Below are 23860 nucleotides of genomic sequence, written 5' to 3' on the forward strand. Positions count from 1 at the left end.
CTTACAATGTATCTTAACTGATGTGTTGCTCCGTAATATAAATATTATACGACTTAGCTCATCATATCTGAGGTGAGCACAGTTTGTTGTTGTTTACTTATAAGCATATGATAACAATAAGATCATGTCTTCCATCTAGTATTAACAAATACTGTTTCAATTTGTCTTTTTTTCAATTTATTTTCTTAATATTATGACCAACCTCAAATCCTTCAATAAATTATGACAGGGAACCGCATGATTTTGTATATCAAGGTACATCTTGTCCAAACATTCACCGGAAATGAAATGAAATAAGAATAAAAAGTGGAAACTTTGGTATATCTAAATGAAGGTAACTAATGACTCATACTTGCACTGTCCCCGCTCGTGACCCTCTCCAGAGTTCGAGACGGCAGTCTTCTCATTCTGAGAGAAAATGGAGAGTAGGAAGAACGTTTCAGGGTTGAACCCTTTACTTTTTATGGAATTACAGGGGACACAGTACCCAAGCATGATCTTTAGCATATATATGACAGAGGCCTCTGAGAAGAACAACCCACCCAAACAGCTAAGAAACATCTTGTTCCATTTGGGAGATCTTTCCTAGTTTCAAAATTTGCATGTGGGAGCTGTCAGTGGGCATATCTGGTGATGTCATCATGCAAGTAGAATCTGAAACATTTTTACTTTCTCATTGTGTTTGCTATCCATATTTTCTACGAGGTAGAAATGTTTACAGCATTGACATTGAAACCAATGCCATTATTAGGAATGTTAAATGGTTGTAATATCTGAGGTTTCACATTTGCCAAAACCATCTCCATTATAGAAATAAACATTTCACTAAAAACATAAAGAAAACAGAAAAACCATTGAAGCACATGCGGCTGGATGATGTCATATTTAGACTTGATTGAGTCTTTAGACTTGATCAAGTCCTTAGCCTTGTGTGTGAAGGGATGTGAAATATGTGATATCTCCCAAATGGAATAACCATTGTTTCTTAGCTGCTTTTTGTTTTTTTTCTCTTTGGAAGTTGTTAATGACAGTTATCTGTGTCACATGGCTGGGTTTGTGTCTGCTTTAAGATGATGAATGAAAAGTACAAGAAAGAAAACAACTTTTAGAACAGATAGACGATGCAGACGAATTAATTTCTTAATCTCTAGTATTCCACTTAACGTATCTGTGACATATGTCTGTATTGTTTTGCTCTGATTTTGATTCAGTCTGCCTTTGAAGAAGTTCCCGATAGGATTGAAACTTTTATACATCTACGTCTCGGGTAACTCTCAACAGGCTCAAAGGACTCAAAGTTCTCAAAATTACCTGCAAAAGGCCTTTTCTAGATTAGCAGTTTCTTTACACTATTTATTCCATTCTTTGATTTTTCAGGCCTTGCAACTACTATAAGCCCTTAGTTGTCCCTACCACTTTAACATTAAAAGATCTCAAAATGAAGTTTAACTGGGGGTGATAGCGATCGGGGCAAACATTGAGGAGGTTTGGTAACATTTTTCCAACCCCTACAGATATGGTAACTGGGTGTACTTACGACAGTTGATCAACTAGCTCCCTACCGGAGGAGAGCTCCAACGAGAGTAAATCTCTGAGAAGCCTCTGAACTTCCACTAAATCTGCCATTAATCTAAGAGAGAAATAAAAACATAAAACTACAAGGTAAACCAATCAGAAATGAAACCATCTTTATTCCTTGAAACATAATCTTAGCATGTAGTCTTCTTTTGTTGTGTATCCCCTCACCCCCCACCCCCCACCTTTTTTTCTCCCTTTTGGTTTCTTTAGGTAGACAAAATAGAAGGAAATATGAACTCAAAATGATTATAATAATAATAATAATTATAACAATGGTGATTATAACAGGTGCATATCCACCCGGAAGTTGCGAGAAAGAGTGAAAACAGAGCAAAATATATATAAATATATACATTTATAAGAAAACTGAAACTTCAGGAACTTCCTAAAACATTGATGGGTAAAAATATTCTGTTATAGTTACAGGTAAATGAGGTTCAGATATGTTGTTTTTCAATTCCCCCCCCACCCTTTTCCCCACTCCCAGAAAGCTATATCTCAGGGAAAATACAAAAGTCTTTACTTCACACAAAAGGGCGATTATGTTTTCATTTTTTGATTTATAGTTTTCAGTAATTAAAGACTCCCTTCCTCCTTCTTTATCTGTCATGAAGAAAAGGAGGCGGGGTTGGAGGGGGGGATGGAGGGATGAGGATAACCAGATCGAAACATTACAAAATGATTCTTACTTGGAATTTTCTTTCTTCAAACTTTTACATTCTGCTTGTAAAGCCCTGAGAGCGACCTTGTCAGTATCACCTAGGTCGGGATGAGATTTCGTGGAGCTGAGAGTCGAGACACCAGATGTGTTCCCAGCTTCATCGTCTAGATGGAAGTGTGACCCGTGAGGTTGGAACATGTGTTGGCGAGGGACAGGGCCGGGAGCAATATTCTCTCCAAGTTCTACGTTGGAGAGGGGAGCAAAGCAATTACAAATATTGAATTAAAATATACAAATGAAGCATAAAGATACTTTTTGGTATACAAGCCCTTCACATCTTGGCTCTGTTTTAATTCTACATTTTGACTCATTTTAATTCTACGTTTTGACTAATTTTAATTCAACTCAGCTCTACCTCCATCTAGTACAATACAGAGTGGTGAAAGGCAAGTTAATGTAGAAGGGATTGTTGTCTGGTAACTTTATGGACCACTTTAATCATAGCAGAAAATGACAAAACTTAGACAGAAACCTTTATAGGGTTTGCCGATAAAAAAGACATTCACAGGGTTGCAATCACATTACAGCAGATGTTTTACATATTGAGGTTAAGCTTCATTACAACTTCACGAATCACAACTGATGTACCAAGGAAATTTCCAAACCAGATTTTAGCAAACCTAGTGCATATTACTCTAAACAAAATTACACTTACAGAATATTACAGACTTCATCATCCCACTACAGTAGGTGGTTTTGTGAAATGAAAATAAAATAGGGATGAAATACTGATTGTTTTCAAATCGGAAAACTTTGTCATTCGAACACTTTGCAATCCGATATAAAAACAACAAGTAGAATGCCAAAAATTAATTCATTTTTTCATAAATTAATAAACTACTTTTATCTTTCATTATTTGAATGAAACATGACTAGTCAAGCTAAGAAACTTCATCGTGATGGGAAATTAAAATCAAAATGGTACCTGAGATTTATCAAGACATGGAAATGAAAAGGTTGTTTAATATCCACCAAGAACAATGAGTATGTATATATACCAGTTATAAACCAAACAAGGGCATACATGGCCATTACTGAATCTTTACCTGGACTGACAATGGCTATAGAAACGTGGACAGCATCCCTGGTCAAATTGTCCAGCGCAAACATCCAGTGAGGTTTAATGTTATGCATGTGTTTCTTTAACACTTCAGTCACCTGAAAAATCAAAATGAAATGAAAATCAAAAAATCGAATGAAAGAATAAAATGAGAGGAGAAAGCCGCAAAAAAAACAGAAAAGGGTAGAAATCTGATATAGATGAAATATGACACCCTGCTTCTCCTCTTATTAGATACCACATCCCTACCACAACCCCATCAGTCTCTCATCTGCTAACAAGAACATCTCTCGGACAAATATTAAGCAACATTTGACAAAGCAAAGATTGCTTCCATTATATCATCCCAGTCACTGTGTTAATTCCTTTACAACTTCTTCTGAGAGAGACATCACACAATCAAACGTATCTTAGTCAAAATCAACGCACCACCATAAATGACCAAAAATTTGTCAACTTCATCAGGCTAAGAGAGATTGTGAAAAGATGTGTGTCTCAACTGCTTGTAAAAAAAAATATAGTGCTGAACATGCTTCCCACCTATAAACCTTATAGGTATAAAGCTTTTTCATTATCCAATGAATTCTTCCTTAATTAAGGTGTTTTATTGTAAAGAGAGCCTGAAAGAACAACAACGTACGTAAATATTCCATTTATTTTTCTCCTACCTCTCCTCTTCCCCTGTTGGTTATTTTCTTTCTTCTCTCCATCCCTTGTCTACTAATCCCCTTACTTATATCTCTTTGTGTTCACCATGCTCATTAACCTGTCTGTATTCTGTGTGTGTTTTTGTCCCTTCTGTTACTGTTACTTGTCATTTAGCCTTTGAAGAAGATCCTGCTAGGATCGAAACATCAGGTCAACTTACTTTTACACATTCTCCTACACAGGCTCTCTAGTGGATAAGTAGTTTGCTAACAGTTTTATTTTATTTTATTTTGAATATTCCATTTAGTAAGAGGACCTGATGCCACAGGGATCATCTTCAGTGACAGACTGAAGATACCTACATAATCAGCCTCTCAAGATGATCCTACTAGAATCAAAATACCAGTCGCTCTGATCCTTACACACTTACTTCACAGAGGCCTTTCTATTAAACCAAGTGCCTAATTAATTTCAAAATAGCCTTTGTATAATATTTAAAAGTTAAGAGGGGGCCAGATGTTTGGATCCTACCAGGATCATCTTCAGTGATAGGTCGAAGACACGTACGTAGTCTGTGAAAATGGACACGTTAGTCGCTGTGACTTGGGCACATTTTACAAAATAACTTACCGATTCTTGGTAGGAGTATAATGCTTCCAATAACTCACTCACGGCTACTGGATCAAATTCAAATTCTTCTTTAAGTTTTCCTGAAAGTGGGACAAACAATTTCAAGTTATATTTTTGATTTGGTTGTTTGTTACTTTTGAAACACAAACTACTAAAGTTTCTTTGATAGTATGGCATGTTTAACCAGAGCTATAATGTGTTGTTTTCATTTTATAGTTGGTTCACCAACAGTTGAATCTTTTGACTCAAGCATCGTACCATCTCTACGGCGAAGAATTTAACAAACTTCTTCAAGAGAATTGACTTTTTGTAAATTAGTGACTCAAGGCAATGACTCTTTGCATTACTGATTGTCACAACCAGATTGCAACAGACTCAGAATAAAGTTTTAGCTTCCTTTGCAAAAATTTAAAGGGTGAAGAATATTATCCAAAGAAAATGTCATAAAGTCAGTTACTTATCACTCTTGCTTGACTATTTATTATTTGTCTAATTTAAAACAACCTGCCTGAATTTCTGAAAATAATTTGGCAGGTCAGAGAAACTCCAGTAGGTTCTTTTCATTTTCAGCAGATTTCAAGGATCTAAAATTTTGGGGCCAACACTGACAACCTCTTTAAAGGAGAACGCTCCCTACTAGATTCTAAATTTGTAATCTACCATGTTGTTACTAGTTTAGGCAAACTGGCACCAGCTGCAAAATATTACTTAGAGCTGAAAGTAAATCCAACATTCTACATATTACTTGTTTGGTTTTGGTCATGGGTGGAAGTGTGGTGGGGGAGGGGTGTGATTACAGGGTGCATTATTTATCACTAGCACATCTATCCTGTTTTTATAGGCAAAGAGGAAGGTTTGGAGCACATCTCCCATAATTGCAGGTTTTTACAATACCTATTGTTTCAACAAGGAACTTCCTCTCTCTATGTTTGATGTACTGTGCAATGCCATGGTTGAAATCGTGTAGATGGTCCTGGAAAATAATAAACATTGTGGCATTTATTAATATTTCATCATTTTGGTCTTTTCTGTCCCAAAATTTCACGTAAATATCTATACTACATTATTCACCATTTGTTGCATCAATTTTTCTCTCTCTCTAGTCGTATTGCCTAACGATCAGAAATACATAATTAATACTGTAGAAGCCAATACATTTATGCAACTTTCTCATCCTGCTGGAAAGGCTTGAATTCTGTATAGTAAGCAGCAAAGTTTCTGAATACACAATCAAGCACAACTTTTTGTGTCTCAGTTTTACATGTCTAGTAGGCCTAGTAGCTTAATGTTACGCTTTAACACTGCGAATGAGAGAAAATTTCGAGACCAATTTCGTACGTTATGCAGTGACAAAATTTTGCAAGATTTTTTCTCAAGAGGTTTGGCAACAGAACCAAAGACTACACACTGTTTTCAAGAATGACTATAAATCAATTATGGAAGTAGCACAGGAAGATGGTAAGGGGAAACCCTAATTAATATAACTACCAATATCACAGTAAACAGAAACTAGTCACAACCTTGAGATAAACAGAAAGGTTTTTTTTCCTCATAAAACAGAACCTTCAAACAACAAAAGAATGAATTGTTCAAATCTTCTCGACTTACCTTTCTCAATTTGAAAGTTTCAGACTCCTTCATACCTGCAATCTTTTCAAACCAAATTTGCACCACCTGAAAAAATTAAAAGAAAGATTATTTTGATGTTTTTAAAATTGACCAAAATGATTTACATAGGCCAACAGAGTAAGATTCACTTTGTTTATGTTTGTTGTGGGAATACATAATCAATTACAAAAACATAATTCTTAATAAACCATTTTTGCGTGATGCCACAAACTGTGGATACATCTTGGGGAAGAACTTTATGAAATGGGCATCCCATTGCATCATTGCTACATCAGTTGCATTTCATACCAATCTAGGGACAGATCAATTTCTTTCTTCTGCCCTATAAGACTTCCCCAGCAGCCTCTTTTTACCTCACCAGAGATACTTTCAAAATCATCCCTACTCGGTAACTGTATCTGGTTCTCAACACCTCAAAGTTCAGTTCTGTCTTCTGCTCTTGTTCTTAGACAATGCTACTTACATTGACGTTAGTTCTACACATGCATGTAACACAGAATCAGTCGTATTCAACACAGTAGTACAGATATTACACGGACAAGACTGGCTTCAAATAACGAATGACAAACAAATTATCTTTCGTTAAGATTTTAAATAAAATAAAACTGTTAGCAAACTGCTTATCCACTAGAGAGCCTGTGTAGGAGAATGTTTAAAAGTAAGTTGGCCTGAAGTTTCGATCCTAGTAGGATCTTCTTCAAAGGCTAAATGACAATTGTGACAAATGACAATGGCTAAATGTCATTTAGCCTTTGAAGAAGATCCTGTAATTACTTTTACACAAGATTTTTTAATGTTTAAACTCACTGTATCTTGATCTCCCTCCAGTATATCCAGCAATGTCTGCCTCCTCTCGCTGTCTTTACGCAGCATGTAAAACATTGGCTTGTTTCTGGTGTCGGGGGTCCCCGGGGTGTAAGGAGTTTCCGGGCCGTCCTCACTGGAACTGAAGGAGGGGGAAAAATTTACAGTGTAATTTTATTTTCAATTTTTCAGTAGTTAAGTGTAAAAATTATTCCAAGCTCTGATAAAAGAGTATATTAGTGAATTTTGAACAGACCTCTTCATGTTAACAAGTTGGTCCTGACATAAAGTAAAGATGACCAGACAAGACCCACATGGACATAAAAGCATTGAGCAAGGGATGGGATCACATCTCCAGCCCTCAAATTTGGTAACGAACAGCTTCATTCTTTGGTTTCCTTGTTGAGTCTATTTTAGCATACACATCTTAGTCATCAGGCACTCACTCCCAAAATTTCTCCTGAATTAATTTTATCCAATAAAATCTGTATTAGCTTATCTCTTTGGCTTTATACATTTCATATCCATAAACAAATAAACAAACAAACAAAGAAATAAATAAATAAAGTTAAAAAGAAAGAATAAAAAGTGAATCTTTGAAGGGCTTCCAAACTGTACAAATAAATATACATATAAGCAGGACTTCCTAAAGCAAAGTTTAGTCTACTAGACAAAGCAAAATGAACAAAACACACAAGTTTAAAAAAAAAAAATTAAGCTAAGCAAAATAGCAAACACAGCGACAAGGTTTCTATAACTATACTTCATGTAGGATAGTAAATAAATGAGAGATTTAAAGTTCAGGTGAATGCCTGATCACACGTAGCAAAAATAATCATGATTTACACAAATTGATTCTGTCTTCATCAACAGCAAAATTTGAGAAAGATTGCAGGATTTTTGAAATCAAGATGAAAACAGCAATTTCCTTCTCAAAATGATATCGTGCGCTCAACTAAATTTCCATTACCAGCATGTTCTGATGACTAGTAAATCTATGACACTCCATTATGTAGTAGCACACACCAGTTACCATGGTGATTGAGTTGATCATGAATATTAAGGGATCAAAACAAGTGTATCTATTATGGAACCTGAGAATGCATGATGAATGGCACAATGCAACAGCTAAAAATAGAAAGCAGAAACAGGATAACTTTTCTCCACCATTAACATAAAAAAGCATTACAAAACATAAATATATATTTATATATTGATATATATATATATATATATGTTGAGACTAGCTGAGACTATTGGAACACTAGTAGTTGTAACTCAGAGTTTCATGCGTTGAGCGATCGTCAGACAACTCGTGAAACTCTGAGTTACAACTACTAGTGTTACACTAGTCTCAACATATATTCCGCTCTGTCCCCGGACATAGAGCACTCTGCGCCAACCAACCAACTCTATCTCTATCTCTATATATATATATATATATATATATATATATATATATATATGTATTGTTCAATAGAGGTGACAAGCGCCTACAGTGGAATTACGACCTTCCTTATCGTATAAATATAAATATATATACACCTCATTGTAGACCATGCAATCAAAGTTGAACATGCTGCTGATCAGAACCTCAAAGAAGGTTCTGTTTCCGAACTTAATTACAGATGTGAGGTATCATGCGTCTGCTGTGAACTGCTAAAAATCATTTTAGGACTTCACAATGTGATACACAAAGACATTTACATATATACATAGGAAAATCCTGTCTTGCAGGGCTGAATTCAATTAAAAAATTTTTTTACAAGAACAATGCAAATATATGTAGAAGTTCATAGATTTCAGATGTCCATTTCAGGCATAAAATGTAAAGGTATATTTGATGGAGAATGCATATCCATGATAAACAAGTACATTCCCTTCACAAGCAAGAACACTTCCTTCTGACATTTGCAGGGATGTGGGTATTTAGGTGTGTCCATCTGTACTGTATTAGGGTAGCAAGTTAGTCTCTTGTATGGTTCTAAAGTTTTAATAACCATCCATAAATACTACTGTTTTTTGACCAAAATATAAATTTGTTGTCAGGTGCTGTGCTGTAAAAGCAATATATGAATATGCAAGACACGTAGACATTAAAGCAATAACAAGATTTGCATACTATAAACGGCTCGGCGAAAGACTTTTGCGCTGCACTGAGACAAAGACATTCAACAGATACTCTATGACAGGGGTTCTCAATAGCCCCCATGTCGGCCAAATTAATTCTGCAATAAAGATTTCCATACGGCTAAAAAATTTTTTTTTTAAAACGACCTGCAAATTTGCCCTAATTAGGCATGTGGATCCATAAGGTCTTACACTTAGGTACCCTACCGGCCTATCCTGCACATTACTGAATCTAGGTTTTGATATATTATGATTGTCTGGCCCTTTACTCCGACCATTGTTTTTATCCAACTCTGCTAGAAAATTCTTAATAAAGGAACCTGCATATTATGATGACAAACCTTATTTTCACATAGAATAATAAACACAATGCCATTTTCTATCAACTATTAAATGATTTTACTTACTAGCTTTTTGCTACAAGCTGTCTGTATGCATGCTGAAGCGCATTGAAGATTTGGACGTAATACAACATATGCGAACTGGGATCAATGTTATGTCACAGAACACCACCAGTAATGAAACCAAAAAGTATTGAATGTTAGTTGATACATACAGGGAAAATTTTTTAGTTGACTTTCCACTCATGGCATTATAAACTCTGATACCAATATAACCACTGATTACCTCAGTGACTATTACTCAGATATTTGTGCTGAAACAAGTTTATCATTTAGCTGCTGTGAGTGTGAAAGGCTGGCTTAATGATAGAACTGCGATGACAAGCAGCAACAATAAAGCGTGAGAACAAAGGGGAGGGGGGGGGGATAAAAAACAATGAAAAACACTTTCACCAAAACAGGAAACTATATAAAAATATTATATAAATATATATGATTTAGTACATAATTTTAGATAACATAACATACTTGGGAGACATGAGGTCCAAAGATTGCTTACGACGATCCAGCCTGTTGTTTTGAGGTGAAGAAACGGAAGTAATTTTTTATTACAAGATTGAAAAGGTATTCAAAGGGCAGTGTATGTAATCAGCCTTTTCCCCCAGATGTAATAACAATAATAATTATGAAATCGATATTAAAATAAGCTGTGACCTGACGTGGAGTATAGTGGCCACGAATATCATGTTCGGAAAGCAAGAGAGATGATAGCTGATAGTAGTCGTGACGACTCGTAACGAAAAATATGGCAGATGTGGGTACAAGTGATTCATAAAGCCATGCTGGTGTTTAAATGATGTCATAAACATTATCATCCTAGTAATTCCTTGTTTGCGTATAGGGGGGAGGGGGGTGGGTAACACAAACTCCTGTTCCCCATGTGCTTTGATATGTACATATCACCTGACTGGGGGCGATTACAATTTGTGTAGAGCTAAGGAAATGTATCGTTTTGGTGTTAGTTACTGTTATAAGTAGGGGATGCATGATTATTAGGAAAATGCTTTAAAGGTAATTTGGGTTGAATAATTTGGGTACAGAACTAAACTGTGACTAAGTGAGCCCCAGAACATTCTGTGCACATTGGAAGGTTTAACAGATGTGAACTTTAGTTTGGATTGGGGGAGGGGGGGAGGGGATTGGGTAACACAAACTCCTGCCAAAAGGAATGAGGGTGGAGGATGGGTAACACAAACTCCTGCCAACATGAATGTCATTGTTAATGTTTTAAGAATGTTTCAGTTATCCTTTGAATAACCTGTCTCTCCATTCGTTCATTTGAGGTCATCAACCCAAACTAAGATGTCCTCTGCCCCCTTCCCCCCACCCATCCCCTGGCCCAAAGTCTTTGTCCAATCAGAACAGAGATACCAATCAGCCCTAGGTGTAGCTGATAACAACAGATACCTTAACAGCATGTGTAGCAGATGGAAGCTAATACTGATAATACTGACAAGCATGAATAAGGAAGAACTGTGGTGACCTCTGACCTTGGTTGTACATCTGTGACATGCCTGGCAGCAGCCGCACTGACCTTTCTCAAATTACCAACATGATTTCTGACGTGAAGACGGACAAAGGTAAACATTCTTTTGCAGGTGGACAAATAATCATATGTTCACAAATCAAACAGAAAAATTGGATTTCATTGCTCTTTCGCCAATGGCTTGAAGCCGATAAGAGCAATTTGATTCGATAAATTCACTCTTTTTTTGGGATATGCAGCTGCATCATGTATTTTGAAACTCTGAGTAACATCTACTAGTGTTCCACTAGTCTCAACTAATTCTCATCTATACTTTGCTCGGTCGACGGGACATAGATCACTCTGTACCAAGATAGACGCCAATCAACCAAACGTATATATATTTATATATATATATATGTATATATATATATATATATATATTTATATATATATATCAATCAATCTATAATCAATCAATAAAGACCACCTTCATCTCTGTGTCCATGTTTAACCAGAGATATGTATCCAACCTATCTGGTCAGGTCAAATTGAAGTACAAAAACTGTAAGAAAAAGTTTGTAACATCAACAACTCCGAATGCAATATTGAAAGGTTCCTTTCATACAATCCAAGCACCATGCAAATATTACATGATAATGATGGTAGAGGTATATACAGTAGTCTTAATATGCCATGTTCTCACATACACGTTCACTCAATATCATGCAGGACATTGCAGTCCGCACCCCACACTGACGAGAGATTGTATTTCTTTCTCTTGCCTATGAGTGTATTATTGCAAAAAATGTGAGATTTTTTGGTCCTTTCAGACAACTTGGATTTCTGCTTTAGGATTGTCTGAACAGTAAACTTGGTTAGATGTTGTAGAATAATCCTTTATATTGAAGTGCGCCCATCTGTCAAAGAGGAGCTGCGTTGTTGCTAGCAGACGGACTACTCATTGTCAACTTCTTTTTTGTTTGACCATGCCCCAAATGGTTTGGCAACTTGCACCTACACTAAAACTTAAACTGAAGGTTTACAGTCTGTTTGAGGCCAAGGCCTCCTCACACAACTTAACAATTTAACCCCTGGCCATTGGTAACTTGTCACACCAACACACCAAAGTGTGTATAATTCAAACAATCCCTCCTGGGGCACCACATCTTCATGTTCCCTGCAGGGGAACTTCCCATAGGGTGCAGCCACAAATCGGCACATGCAACTATATTAACAAGTTACATGGAAGTCCCCATTTATACACCTGGGTGAAAAGAGGCAGTGGAGATAAAGTGCCCAAGAACACAACATAATGATCTGTCCAGGACTCGAACCTGTAATCCTTAGATCACAAGTCCACTGCATTAACCACTTGAACACAACACAACTAGCCGGTGTTACGAGGAGTCACTAAATTTTAAATACGCAGTGACTCGAACAGGTTGGTCAACTCTTTTCCAATACTAATGATACAGCGACTAGAGTCAACGACTGAATTCAAGTCGGCAAAACCACTGGTAATAACATGACTTTACATTAAAGTACAGTGGCTCCATACAACACTGCTAGTAACTACATTAAATCAGACTGAAGCCATCAGACTGAGCAATCAGACTGGAGCAATCAGACTGGAGCAATCAGACTGGAGCAATATACATGACTTCACAAACTGCTAACCATATTGTGCCCAGGCTGACAATATCTATGCAATGTTTATATAACTCCATAAATTGAATCTCCACTTACCGTATTTCAACCTCACTTTGGAGAGAGGGCAGTGTTGATTGCATCTCATGGATGGGAGACTCTGGCCGACTAAGAGGTTGCATGGCAGGCACTGAGAAGAATATGTTTAACAATGTTAGTTCCAAATAGAACATGACTATATGTAGCTTATAAGATATCAAATAAATTCCTTATAAGAAACAGGGAATGTATATAGGGTTTGTTTGAGGGGAAGGGGAAGGGGGAGAGGGAGAAGATCAAGGGTAAGATGGAGCAAGGAATGTGAGAGGATGTGAGATGTGGATGTGAGAGGACCAAGGGTGGGAGCAAGGATTAGTAATCATTATTGAATGAAGGAGAATAAATCATCACAGATAGATTTACCTTTTCAAAGTGGTTCAAAGAAAGATATTTAATCATTGGGTCATTTTCATGAACTCAAACGCGTTAAATTTTCAAACCCTACTCTGCGTGAGTAAGAACGAGCAACTCGTCTACGCCTGAAGCGTTACAAGGGTTTAATATACTATTCCTATACATGTGATATGTTATTAAATAATTGCAAAATTTACGCCAATGACACAGATTTTGTAGAACCATTCCCCCCTCCCCCCTTCTTTAATCTCTGTATTATTATGTGGCATCCTTTGATTTATATATTTCTTTACCAGTTTATGTACCTGACACAGATGACACAGATTTTGTAGAACGATTTCCTCCCCCCCCCCTTAATCTCTGTATTATATTATGTGGCATCCTTTGAGTTTGATATTTTCTTTTAGTAGCAGGTTAATACGTACCTGACTTGCTCCTATGTTGAGCATAGTCGGCAGAGGGCGTTATTATATGTAACATCCTTTGAGTTATATATTTTCTTTACCAGGTTAATACGTACCTGACTTGCTCCTATGTTGAGCGTAGTCCGCAGAGGGTGATTTTTTACTTCTCTTCCTCCTCCTGCTCAAGAAGACGTCTTCCAGTAGCTCGCTGGCAGTGGCCCGTTTATCAGGGTCTGGTTCAAAGCACCTGTTTAAAAAAAATATATAAATAAAAATTAGAAAAAAAACTCAAAAGGAAAGAGAGAAAGTTTTATACAAAAGAAAATTAGAAAATTTTTGAACAAAAAAACGAAATAATACATTAAGAGGAAAGAATGGAAAAGAAAAAGAAACAAAGCGGGGAAAATAAATAAGACTAGCGTTGGAAGGAGGAGAAAACTTTAAAGGAAAGGAATCCAGAATAAAACAGAAAAGATGGGAAGAAAATTGACAAACGAGACAGAGGTAAGAAAAAGAGCAAATTTATATCATTTTAGGAATTTAGTACTCCACAACTTTACAAAATAGAAAAACAAAGAAGATATATACAAATGAATTACAAGCTGTGAAAGGAAGTGCATTAAAAATCCCTGACTGTGGGCTTAACAAAATAACATACACTCCCTTGTACGAAAAGAAAATCAACATAAAAAAATTAAAAAATAATAACAAGTATAATAATTCAAAATGAAGAAAAGGTTTTAAGAAAAATTTTTTTTTACTTCAGAATAAGTTACTGTGTCTATATAAAAAAAATCTGTGAAAAGCAAGAAATATACAAACTGTTCTGTTTTGCTCATATGAGTATTTAAAAAATGAGAAGTTGTCAACTTCAAGCAGTGACAAGGACTGAAATCAAATAATTGGAAATTTTCTAACTAAATACACTATTTGGGAACAATGTCTTAATGTTAATCTCATTATCTTATTTTAAGTGCTAGAAATATGAACCAGAATACTTTTTAACTAGAATAGGGGGGTGGGGGGAGGGGGGACTGTACCTTTCGATAAATAGTATTGCAACTTCTGAGAGAGTCTCTGGTATTTCCGGGTGGGCTTTGTAGAAACCAACTTTAAACATGGCAGCCTCTGGTGACCCCAGCTCGATAAAAGGTGGTTTCCCCGTTGCCATCTCAACAACTGTGCATCCGAGAGACCAGATATCAGCCTGTAGAGACAGATCACTAGAAATTGACTTGACTTACTCAACAGATGACTAAATATGGCCGTTTAACATTTGTAACAAGTCACTTGAAGAATGCTTTGGACAGCACTTTAAGCATTGTAATCGGGTCTGAGTGTTTGTGTCTTCAGTTTCTTTTTTCTCTCCTATAGGGTCCTTGATGGGGACTTGAGTGTCCCTCCTGATCCTTTTTTTCTACTAAACTAACTAAACCAAACTTTAGGGCAAAAGTCATTACCAGTGATTTTCCTGACTTTTGAGTCGATTCATGGATTCAAGTCATTTTTTTTTTAAAACTGCTTCGAATGAAATATATCAAAAGTTTATTAACTATGCATATACAAAAAATTCAAACTGACTTATTTAAAATAGTGATGACATTCTTACCGGTGCTCCGTAACCTCTGATTCCCTTGTCTATTACTTCTGGCGCCATATATTGCAACGTACCTGATGGAAGAAATTTTGCGTCGTCAAATTGATTCTTCTTAATTATCAATTACCAATGCCAAGTGATCAATAGACTGCACTACAAGATATTTTTGCAGCTGAAACATATTGAAATCAGAGGATTAAAGAAGAGAAAAAACAGCAAATGTTCCTGAACGATTACATGAAAAATCAAGTTTTGTGTTTCAACAGTAACTAACCCCTGAAAAATTTAAAGAAAATGTTTCAACTGAAATTATTAAATTTTTTCTAGGAAGTTTTACTTTGTAAGTAATACATTCCCTCAAGGCTTACCCTTGAAAGACTCTGCGTTAGGGTTGATCCCCGCCAACCGCTTGGAAGTTCCAAAGTCTGATATTTTGATGAGACCACTGTAAGTGTTTACCAAGACATTAGCACCTTTGATGTCACGATGAACGATCTTTTGATCATGCTGATGAGAAGAAGAGGAAGACGAGAGAAGGTATACAAACAGGTATCTCAAACAGGAAAGGAAAGGAAAAGGAAACGGTATGAATGATTAATCTCTCTTTCTCTCAGTAGATAAGCTGCTGGTCCAGCAACCAATAAATTCGATTGTGCGAGTCAAACTCTTGTCATACATTTTTATGTGCATTTGGTGATATCATCTCGGAGGTTGTCTTAATTTCCCGAGCCTGCAGTCATGTTTCGAGCATTCATCCATTGGTTTGGTTTAAAGCCGATAAGACACGCCACTTTTGACAGTTAGCTTGTGACTTGTAGAAATTATAATGAATAAAGGACAGCTAACACAATATCATCATCTGAACATAAAAATAGAGAATACTCTACCAAGTATTTCAGCCCCTCTAGAATCTGTTTGGTGTAGTATATCATGGTTTCCTCATGGTCCTTCAGTGGTCCCCACTTGGATCTTAATAATGCCGACAAACTTCCTGTCAGGGTAAAGCAGACAAGGTCAATGATATAAATATGGCGCAGCTACGATGATGCTCTCTTGATATTTAAAGCTGCCTCTGACATTTCATGTGTAAAAGTAAGTTGGCCTGACGTTTCGATCCTAGCAGGATGAGCATTTGTGTTCACCATGCTCATTAACCTGTCTGTATTCTGTACGTTTTTTTGTTCCTTCTGTTACTGTTACTTGTCATTTGGCCTTTGAAGAAGATCCTGCTAGGATCGAAACGTCAGGCCAACTTACTTTTACGCATTCTCCTACACAGGCTCTCTAGTGGATAAGCAGTTTGTTAACAGTTTTATTTTATTTCTGACATTTCAGTTTTGACATTAACATGCATTCTAACATGGCTAAAGACGTCTAAGAATTAAACAATATCATTTAGACCAAAGAAAGAAGACCACTGTGTTACAAACGAGTACATCATCCCACCGAGGATTGAAAACCATTTACCAGTCATACATAACTTTACAGATGAAAGACTAAGGTGCTTTCAACTCTCTCAACTGAGAAAGTGGCCACATATTGGGGACCCCCATCTATCAATTGAAAACAGACATTAAGTGATGCTTACAGGAGTAGAAATCAGTACCCCTCAAACAAGAGATGGATCATTGAGGAAGGGGGGGGGGGGTTGTAATTGACAGTCATTACTATGCAAGTTTTCTTCCTTGGGGAGGAGGGGGGTGCTTGGACATCCATTACCGTATTATCAAGGACCTAGGTGGTTGCTATGAAAATTACAGTCCCCCCTGGTATATCTCAGACTACTCATGGACAAGATAAATTACTTTAAGCCTTTCTAAACCTTTATGGGTGCACGTTACAAATATAAGTATAGATTTACCTCCAGGTACCTGCTCCATGAAGATTCTAAACAAATCCTTAGAATTCTCGGATCCCAGGTACTTCACAATGTTCTTGTGACTGAGACGAGAATGCAGTAAGATCTCCTCGTGGAGAGGCTGCACTTCCCTGGCAGAAGAAAAATAAAAAAATAAAAAACTAGAATCAGACCATGCTGCTATATCTTCTTGCCTAGAGCTGCGATGATTCACATACTCTATATAATTCAGTGACCTACTCGCCTGTATCATCACTTCACCTCCCCATTCTATTATGCTTGTAATTCTGCTAACCTGCAGGAGCTCATCAGGCTTGTCCTACCCCCCCCCCCCTCCACCCTTCCCCCATCACAGACTGCATCAACAATATATATACGTTATATCATAACGTCATACATTACTAGAACCTAAACGTCCACGTCGCGACTCGTTACAGACCTGCAACATGTAAATCAAGTCATGACTTGTTACAATAGAACTTAATTACACTCCTAAATTTATTACTCTTATCTGATATCTTTTATCAGTACTTCTCTGACAGCTATTACTCATACCCGATATCTTTCATCGGTACTTCTTTTACAGCTATTACTCTTACCCTATATCTTTTTTCAGTATTCTTTGAGAGCTATTTCTCTTACCTGATATCTTTTATCGGTACTTCTTTGACAGCTATTTGCTTCTGACTGACGATGTCTCTAGCAGCGAAGACAGTACCATAGGTTCCACGACCCAGCAATATCTTAGCACCGGATTGATCCACATCGTACTCATACTGTAAATAGAATTTAAAAATAAAAATAAGAGTTTACCCATCGTCAGTTCACCTCTGAAGAAGATCCTGCTTGGATCGAAAATTCCAGCCCCTCTTTAAGTTTTACTAAAAAATAATTTGATGGCAACCTTACAAATAAAACAAGATTAAATCCAGAAAAGCTGTCACATTACAGGCATTGTTACCATAGACCTGCATAGCTTCTTAGAGCTGTTTTACCATGTAATTTAGTCTGCCTTGGCAAGAAAAGCACAAACTGACCATGACTAGAGCCAGGAGAAGTCTCCTCACACAAGACCATCTGCTCCCTGAAACAAATAGTCATTTGTAATACTGAATGGATTCAAACTTCTGAAGATGTGGTACCCAAAGGTTAACCCACAACTCTTGTACAGTACCACTTACATTTATGCCCTTATACAAAAATCCTTCTAGAAACCATAGTTGATCAAACCATTTCCTAACTAGCAAAGCATTGATGGGATCATTCCTCGCTTTTGATGTAAGAACTTCAAATGATCTTTGACCACCAGAGACAATCAAAATTAAGAACTCACTAAGTATGATATTCAACAGAGTTGAACTTATTGCTGGTTTAGCCTGTTTGAGAGGTTTTCAAATCCGATAGTTGTCGACTTCAAACTATTTGACTTCCAGCAAAAATGATAGCCAAGACAAAGAAATGTCAAGATGAAGCTGAATTAAAAAAGTTATCAGAGTAAGAAAAAGTTGTTGAGCTTTTTGACTATTGCTGACCCCAAATGACCTTTAACTGCCACCAATATAATACCAACCAATAATGGACTGGTGAACATAGACCCATATACCCTGTATTGGGCAACCATGTGTTCAGACTACGACCATGTCCAAACCAACAGAAAGTTAGACCGTCGTTCGGCGTCCTACTCATTGCCAAACACCCACAACCCAAAAAATCAAGATTCACCAACACTGTATTGGAGTAAGCTTGCTTACAAGGCTTTCATATAATGGTCACTGATGACCTTTGACCTCCATCAATATCAACAGCAGCCATATGAGCTCACTAAGTGGTATCTACATACCAAGAGTTAAATATTGTGGAAAGCTCCATTTGGTGAGTTAAAGGCATCATAAAACACACACACACACACACAGACACATGCCATGACAATGTTATAGTTTCCTTTGGCCTTAGGCAAGAAGATAAAGAAATAAAAACTAGAAAACAATCAATAAATAACCAGTAATGCTTTGGTATCAGAGCATAGCAAATGTTATTACAAAGTCGTCAATAACATGCAATTGTGATAACTGACGAATAAACTGCTAAATTGATGAAAAATTGTGATAACGGAATAATAAACTGATAAATTGCTGAAAACTTGAGATAACTGAATAATACACTGATAAATTGATGACAATCAATCAGGGATTTTACTTTTTCTCTCTTTTTCCCTCCATTTTTGCCCTACAAAACACTAAACTTGATTTTGTGACAAGATGCTTATTAAATAAACAATGAATAACAAACGATGTACTGACTTTTAATTAACAATTTGTTATATAAATGTGACAACCCTGTGGAATTTTGCTACCAAAAACAGAATTGTAATTTTTGCTTGCTTGCTAGTCTGCATGATGTGCATCATTACCAGTTAGTCATAAAATCAAAACAAAAATATGAAAATTTGTTTAAGAATGGAAACTTGAAAACCGAGATTAAAACAAATATGCATGACAACATGCATTTGCCATAATTTTTCAAGTGATGTTGCCATCAACTGTCTGAAACATTTTTTTAAAATTTGCATCCAGTGATCATTGAAGAAATAACAAAACAGTATTTACACTGTACATACCTATAATAAAGATCGCTAAAGTACAAACGACCTTTGATGAAAAATATACAAGGAGAACATGTTGAAGTACATTATAGACTGGACAAAAAGAAAAAGACACTGTTGACTACCAGATGTAACATAAATTAGTCTGATGGGCTACACATGGTCAGATGGATTCACTGAGCCCCCAGTAGGGTTTTACTTCAACATGATTAGAACACTGATTGGTTTATCGAAGAAGAGGTTGATCATATAAACGCCAGATCGACAGGACTCACTTGTATTACTTCGTTCGATAAGTCCGAATCCCCGTTAACGGCAAGCACCTCGTTATCATTGAGCATGTCAACTACAAGATCATAGAACCTAAAGAGAGAGAGAGAGGGATACAAAATAGTCTACAAGAATCACTCCAAATTAAACGAGACCCCTAACGAAACGCTACCCCACATATCAGGTAGAAGTGAAAAAACATGTTATCACATTTTTCATAGTTAAAGGGTGTGAAGACTCGCGCACAAAGAAACATCTCATGCCGGTAATCTGACCTAGTTTCGACTGAGGTGTAACAGAACTGTTAGACACCACCATCGATCCCAGAAAGTACACACACAGCTTGCTACCGTCGGTAATTAGACACTAGTGTACAGTCACTACGTGCAGCTACAATCAATACCCATAACACAGTGTAAAGAGCAGCAATGGACATCTCAGCAGGGAGTTGTTATGGAACTCCCTGATCTCAGGTCCAGATAAAAGATTACAAGGTATCACGTTTAATTACTGTCTGCATTTTGTAGCAATAAGAAAAAAACTTCATTTGCAAGCAACAGAAAGTTAACTTTTTCATTAGTTTGAGGAACATTATATTTGGTTGGCGGTTTGAACCAGTCAGCTATGAAGTTGTGAGTTTATTATTAATCAAGATATCAAATTGCAAGATGCTTTGCAAAATAATAAACATACTGCTACACAACTGTAAAGATTTGTTCCTAATATTTCATCTGGATAATCTTTGGCTAAGTTTTTTATTACCAGTGAAGGTATATATCTCATACTACAAGCTACAAAATGGAGTTAAAACCAACAGGATAGGAAAACATTTCCCAATATTATAAGCAGGTCACATGTTAAGGAGAACGATGTTGAAACTGAAAATCCCTGGTTGTTTTGTTTTAGGACAAAAACTTATAATATACAAATGTTGACTAATGAGCGAATCTTGTCAACGGATCACGAGATCTGTCTCATTTTACTCAAAAAATGTAAGTTATTACTTTATAATCCCTTTATTAGAGAAGAACAGAATGCAGTTAACTGATATAGTATCTGGAAGGTGAATCACAGATCAAGAGCATGTGTAGAAAGTTGCCCACATTAATCACAATATCAACTTTGGTTTCAAGGGATTGTACCACTGTGCATTTCACTTTTGAGGTGTAGGAAAGAAAAATCGGGCATGTGAAGACTTGTAAAAAACCAAGAAATTAAAACATTACATTGTTTTTTACCTTTGCTTTTGAGTTGCAGATGAGAAAAACAGTTGGAAATCATCTGAGTTCTGTTGCACATAGAGGAAGACACATCGGTCATCTCGCTTGTAACAGCTAAACAGACAAAAACTCTGGTCGTCAATACGGGAAAATTTAAGAAATCTTTCCAGGTAATAATCAATACTTGACGAAAAACGTGGTAACGTTCTTCTAGTTTCCAAACATGTATGTACAATTGTGTGGATGGAGATGATAATGATAATTACAACTCTTAACTGTAGATCTGTGAATCTTCTTAACATATTTTAAACTCAAGTCAGTGGTATATAGATAACCAACAAGAAATTATAACAAGGAAAGAGAGATGTGTACATTATAAATGGGGTTGGGGGGGAGGGAGGGTGGAGTAGAAAAGAATTTTTGGTAAAATTGTCTTTCATACCTTACACCTTTTATTGATGAAGCCTTGAAGAGCCATTCAAATATCTCCTTGGTGCCTTCAGGTACGCCGACGTGCCACAGCCGCACAGACTGGTGAAAAGAAGAGATCAAAACATCACAATTCAAAATCAAGTTAAAAAGTAAAGAAAGTCCAATCTTGGGACACTGAACAGACATAAGCAAGTTCCACAGGACGAAATTGGAACAAGCATTTAACTACGCCAAGGAAATCACTCCGCATCATGCATTTCACATTTTCAAAGCATTGTGGAATAATGTGTTCTTCCAGAGGGACAGATTTGCCCCTCTGTATGTATAACTTACCAATCTGTAAGCTTTATCAGTCAGTCAGTGAAAACAACAGTCCTCCTAAGATAATAATGGCAGTCCTGTAATACACCATTTATTGCTTAAATGTCAAAAAACAAAATCAACTGTATACCTTCTCCTCGTTATCGTGAAGTTCCTGGTTGATTTGAACATAGCTAGGCTTGGAAACTTTACTTGGTTCCAGAACCAGTAGCTACAAAATAGAAAAAGAAAATTATATTAAAAAATAAATACATTTGATATTAGCAACAAAGAAATAATGTGGAATGCTTATACCAAAATAAACCTGAAAATCTTCTGATATTTAACATACAGTTTTTGATTTGAAACATGAATACAAAATCGACATTGGGATGGTGATGCGTTGAAACTCCTCTTTTAATATTCCTCTGGCTTAAATGTCATTAGATTAATGAAGATAAAGGAGGGGTGGGGCTGGAGGATGGGTGGGGAAGAAGAGTGCCAGGGGAACAAGTGAGGTGAGAGCGTTGTATACAAGTAACATGACAGTCATTAACTTGTATTAAAACCTATAAACCACATTTAAATGATGCAAGTATCCATGCAGGAATAAGAGTGACCAATCTGTGATTCTATTGATTAAAAGGTAACTCTGAGAAAATGAGATTAGCTGCAAATGAAAATAATCAAATTCTTACGGGAAATCTGACATCAGAGGTTACAGTCTCCTTGATCCCCTCGACAAAGAAATCCAACCAGAATTCAAAGAGTTGATGGTCTCTTGTTGGTGTATCTGACTCGGGAAGGACACGTTTGATCATTCGAATGTTGCCCAGAGTCGACTTAAGATACCTTTGTAAAGTCATGTGAAGAAAATTTGATGAAGGAATAAATTTGGAATAGTGTCATGAATATACATGAACGTTTTCATGAATATACATGAATGTTGTCATAATATACATGAACGTTGTCATGGATATCTGCATTCTGAGCTTTCCAATGGAGGATAGCATCTATTTGGCAGAAAAAGTCTGCCATACTTCTGAGGTAACAGTAATAATTGACAGCACAAGCCTGGATTCAGTGCCAAGGAAGAATTAAATACAAAATGGGCCAATTATGAGTGTTTCAATAACTAATATAAGTGACAGTGTCTGCAATAGTAACTATGCAACTGTCTAAAATTGTTAATTTAGACAAATTTGAAGGTAGGTATTCAGAAAGAAGGTGCAACAGAAAACTGACTTTCCGGTACAGTAACATATAGTGGCCACAAGATGTAATTGAAGTTATTGTGTGTGCCCCATATTGAAAATACTATGCAAATTAAATCATGAGTATTAATACCCTAGTGTACCATAATCAGCCAGTTGGGACAACTTTCTAATGCTAATACCACTCCATACTTTCTTCTTACATCATGCCTAACAGCCCTAGTACTGACAGTATGAACATTTCCCAAACCTCAGCTGATTAGAAACAGGAAATCGTACTGCTCGTACTGTGTGTACAACAATACAGGTGCATGCATGGATGGTGACTTGATGGTTAAAGGTATATGTTAACCATTATTGTCAAACCTGGGTGACTACTTTATAACAAAGAAAGCTATAGTGTTTATATAACAGTGACAGTTGTAAACATCAGTGTACAGAGCAATATAGCAAGTCACTCAACCTTATACTAAGGCACACAAACACAAGCAAACACACAAAAGCAATTTTAATTGGCCGTAATTGGTACATCTAGATGACATTGTCAGACTCACCATGTAGGAGGTTTAAGCCTGAACATGCACTCAGCGGCCTGGCAGGCTTTTCCATAATCACATGCGAGAACGCTGATCTCGAAAAAAGTAGCCACGTCCCAGTAGTCCACCAGAGAACTTAGGCTGCCTTTCTTACCGAGTAGGTTGTTTAACGTCATACCTTGAAGGTAAGCAACGTGTAGAAAGATAACATTTATTTATCTATAAAATTGTTACTTTTCCAGATTAAGAGGTCCCATA

The 23860-nt window shown here is 36.6% G+C and overlaps 1 protein-coding gene across 6 annotated transcripts in view; it reads right to left on the minus strand.

The window, feature by feature from the left end:
- LOC139962539 (mitogen-activated protein kinase kinase kinase 5-like) overlaps nt 1–23860 on the minus strand; it is a 51707-nt gene that overhangs the window by 16768 nt on the left and 11079 nt on the right. For 4 of the 6 annotated variants that reach the window (XR_011791261.1, XM_071962626.1, XM_071962621.1 and 1 more), the window contains exons 10-32: nt 23621–23780; nt 22551–22704; nt 22004–22084; nt 21563–21651; nt 21139–21234; nt 19906–19993; nt 17671–17804; nt 17032–17159; nt 16058–16161; nt 15539–15677; nt 15183–15244; nt 14614–14780; nt 13690–13820; nt 12816–12906; nt 11092–11160; nt 7074–7212; nt 6246–6311; nt 5532–5610; nt 4638–4717; nt 3346–3457; nt 2268–2481; nt 1538–1630; nt 353–408 (exon numbers count right to left, since the gene is read on the minus strand). Coding sequence is in view for 5 of the 6 variants with exons in the window: in XM_071962626.1 (XP_071818727.1) it covers nt 353–408; nt 1538–1630; nt 2268–2481; nt 3346–3457; nt 4638–4717; nt 5532–5610; nt 6246–6311; nt 7074–7212; nt 11092–11160; nt 12816–12906; nt 13690–13820; nt 14614–14780; nt 15183–15244; nt 15539–15677; nt 16058–16161; nt 17032–17159; nt 17671–17804; nt 19906–19993; nt 21139–21234; nt 21563–21651; nt 22004–22084; nt 22551–22704; nt 23621–23780 (2532 nt within the window). In the remaining variant the exon portion in view is untranslated. Of the gene's footprint in view, nt 1–352; nt 409–1537; nt 1631–2267; nt 2482–3345; nt 3458–4637; nt 4718–5531; nt 5611–6245; nt 6312–7073; nt 7213–10069; nt 10112–11091; nt 11161–12815; nt 12907–13689; nt 13821–14613; nt 14781–15182; nt 15245–15538; nt 15678–16057; nt 16162–17031; nt 17160–17670; nt 17805–19905; nt 19994–21138; nt 21235–21562; nt 21652–22003; nt 22085–22550; nt 22705–23620; nt 23781–23860 lie in introns of all 6 variants that reach the window. The other 2 variants (XM_071962623.1, XM_071962625.1) reach the window with 2 other exon arrangements.

The sequence above is a fragment of the Apostichopus japonicus genome, chromosome 21, assembly GCF_037975245.1.
Source record: "Apostichopus japonicus isolate 1M-3 chromosome 21, ASM3797524v1, whole genome shotgun sequence".
In the NCBI taxonomy this organism is placed as follows: Eukaryota; Metazoa; Echinodermata; class Holothuroidea; order Aspidochirotida; family Stichopodidae; genus Apostichopus; species Apostichopus japonicus.